The sequence below is a fragment of the Ovis canadensis genome, chromosome 7 (assembly GCF_042477335.2).
Source record: "Ovis canadensis isolate MfBH-ARS-UI-01 breed Bighorn chromosome 7, ARS-UI_OviCan_v2, whole genome shotgun sequence".
NCBI classification, from domain to species: domain Eukaryota; kingdom Metazoa; phylum Chordata; class Mammalia; order Artiodactyla; family Bovidae; genus Ovis; species Ovis canadensis.
Window position 1 is genome coordinate 38,414,765 of NC_091251.1, and position 2,747 is coordinate 38,417,511.

Below are 2,747 nucleotides of genomic sequence, written 5' to 3' on the forward strand. Positions count from 1 at the left end.
GCCCACGAGGAAGCAGGTGGAGGAGGCTGGGGCACAATTCGGCCATAAACCTCCTCCCCCACCCCAGGCCCAGCAACCCGCAGTCAGGCGGGAACTCAAAATCCAGGGTGTCTCCCTGAGAAACAAATGGTTTGAACCCCACACCAGGCACCACCAGAGTTAAACACCTGCACCATAAAAGGAGCTTCCAAAACGTCTAGCTTTGAAAACCAACAGGGCCATTTCCGCAGAACATCTGAGAAACGGCTAAAGTTCTCATGCTCAGACTCACCTGCCCAGGGCCCAGCTCAGAAACAGCAGATCCAGGGCCGCCCAGAAGCTGCAGGAGAAGCTCATTTGCTTTGTGCTTGTCCTGGAGGGTGGCCTGGTGTGGGCAGGATGGAGGTCTGACAAACAACTGCAGGCCTGCAGGGCGCCCTCCGGGAGCGAGACTGGCGGCGCCATCTTCAGGCTCCTGCCCCGCTGGCGCTGCCGGGATCTTCCCAGGGCGTTCACACACAGCGGGTGTCCACGGATAGCCCTCGGATCACCTGCTCTGAGGACGCCGGGCCTTGCGTTCCTCGCTCTCTCAGGACTGTAACAACTGGAGAGACAGTTCTTGACAGGCTGCCACCTCCAGGGCACCAGACATACAGAAGACCCACCCAGCTGTCTTTCTGTGCTGGAGCGTCAGCCTGAGCAGCGGCTTCAGGTTTAGTTCCTGGAGGGGCCTATGATAGACTTGCCTCCAGGGAACCTAGGCCAGTGCAGGGCATCTTTCTGCTCTCCCTCTGCCTCTACAGCTATTGGTATCTCCCAAACAGGAGCTTATACACGCATCAAAGCCCCAGTTTTTTGTGCTTACCACCCAGGGAACACTTCCAAATCACCTGAATCTGTTGGACCTTGGGGCTTATGCTGTGGTCCCTCAGGACTGTATCTATTTCATACATTAAATGCTGCTGCCTGAGGGTCTAGCTTCCCATCAGCCTGAATCTAGGATCCTCCCCTCTGGACCACTGACAGGTCTTGGCACATCCTTAATTCCTGGCGACCACTAAAAAGAAAAGGGCTGTTTGTACACTCACAAATGTTTGAGGGACAACCAAGAGTTAGGGCAGGGTTGAATCATAAGCTTCACCACCTGTACAGGGCCACTCTTTCAAGACTGGGACAGGTGGCTGTTTTACCTAATGCCTAGAAACCAACACAGAGAGTAGCAAAAGTAAAGAAACAGAGGCATATGTTGCAAATGAAAGAAAAAGATAAAACCTCAGAAAGATGGTCCCTTCTTCATAAGGATTGGCTGTTAGGGACAGAAAGTCTGTCAATAGCCACTTGTTAATTTTTTGTTTCAATAAAGCCATCTAGTGATTTTTTGCCTAAAAGTCATAAGCTGACAGAACATTCTCCTCATTGCCATCTTCATTTCTCTGTTCCTGAGTGTGTAAATGACTGGATTGAGAAAAGGAGTTAAAACTGCATCAAATATGGCTAGAAATTTATCCAGATGTGTTGGAGGAGAGGGTGACAAATAGAAAAAAATCAGTGGACCAAAGAACAGAACCACCACAATAATATGAGCTGACAGAGTGGAACGAGCCTTGGATGAAGCACCTGAAGAATGTTTCTGAAGAGTGACCAAGATGAATATATAAGACAAGATGAGCAGGAAGAAAGCACCCAAGGAAATGAATCCACTGTTAGCAGTGACCATGAACTCCAGTTTATAGGTATCTGTACAAGCAAGTTTGATGAGCTGAGGAAGGTCACAGTAAAAGCTGTCCAAGACATTAGGGCCACAGAAGGGCAAGTTTACCACAAAAGCCAGTTGAGTCAATGAGTGAGTAAGACCAATGGTCCAGGCAACCACTAAAATAAAAATGCACATTCGTGGGCTCATGATGGTCAGGTAGTGGAGAGGCTTACATATGGCCACATATCTGTCAAAGGCCATGGCAATGAGCAGCACCATTTCTGTGCCTCCCACAGCATGGCTAAAGAAGATCTGAGCTATACAGCCCCAAAAGGAGATGACTTTTTGCTTCCTGAAAAGATCACAGATCATCTTGGGTGCTGCAATAGAGCAAAATATCAGGTCAATGATGGAGAGATTTGTTAACAGAAAATACATTGGGGAGTGTAAGTAAGGGTCAGATGTCACAGTGACCACTATAAAAAGGTTTCCCATCATACTTGACATGTAGAAAAGACATGAAAAGCAAAAAAGAAGAAGCTGGATTTCCCAGGAACTGGAGAGTCCCAGCAACACAAACTCAGACACCACAGAGTAGTTGTGTCCACTCATTGATTCATTTAGCTGTTCATTCTCCTGTTACCTAAAGGAAGAAAATGAGACAATTAAAATTAATACTGTTACATTACTGCCATCTATGGAAAGGTGCATAAATTTTTAAAGTCAAATATTACCTGAGAATTTCACCAAAATCAAATATTACCCTTTTAGCCATTATTCCTGTACTTTCATATGACAATAACTGAGTGCCAGGTGGCCTTGCTAACACAAGGAATGGTGAGCGATCTTTGGACTGGTACCCAGAGGTGCACCTGATGAAAACACAAGCAAAGGGTCTTCAGTGTTAAATTGCTTTATCAATGTGATCAATGTTAACCATACTCTCCCTGATTATTATATGTAATAACAAATCATATATACTAGATAGGCAAAGAAGATTATTCTATGACTAAAAGATTTGTAATATCTTATGACTAATTTCATTGCTTAAGCCAGAAATGATCCTTCCTTA

At 45.9% G+C, this 2,747-nt stretch overlaps 1 protein-coding gene across 1 annotated transcript; it reads right to left on the reverse strand.

The window, feature by feature from the left end:
- Nucleotides 1-1,333: 1,333 nt before the first annotated feature.
- Nucleotides 1,334-2,287, reverse strand: LOC138444206 (olfactory receptor 4F15-like). Its single transcript, XM_069597503.1, has one exon. It carries the CDS (start codon nt 2,285-2,287, stop codon nt 1,334-1,336), a length of 954 nt encoding a protein of 317 aa, XP_069453604.1.
- Between the last annotated feature and the right edge of the window lie 460 nt (nt 2,288-2,747).

Excerpts from the sequence above, each read along its gene's own strand:
- LOC138444206 (XM_069597503.1), bottom strand. The coding sequence starts at position 2,287 with ATGAGTGGACACAACTACTCTGTGGTGTCTGAGTTTGTGTTGCTGGGA.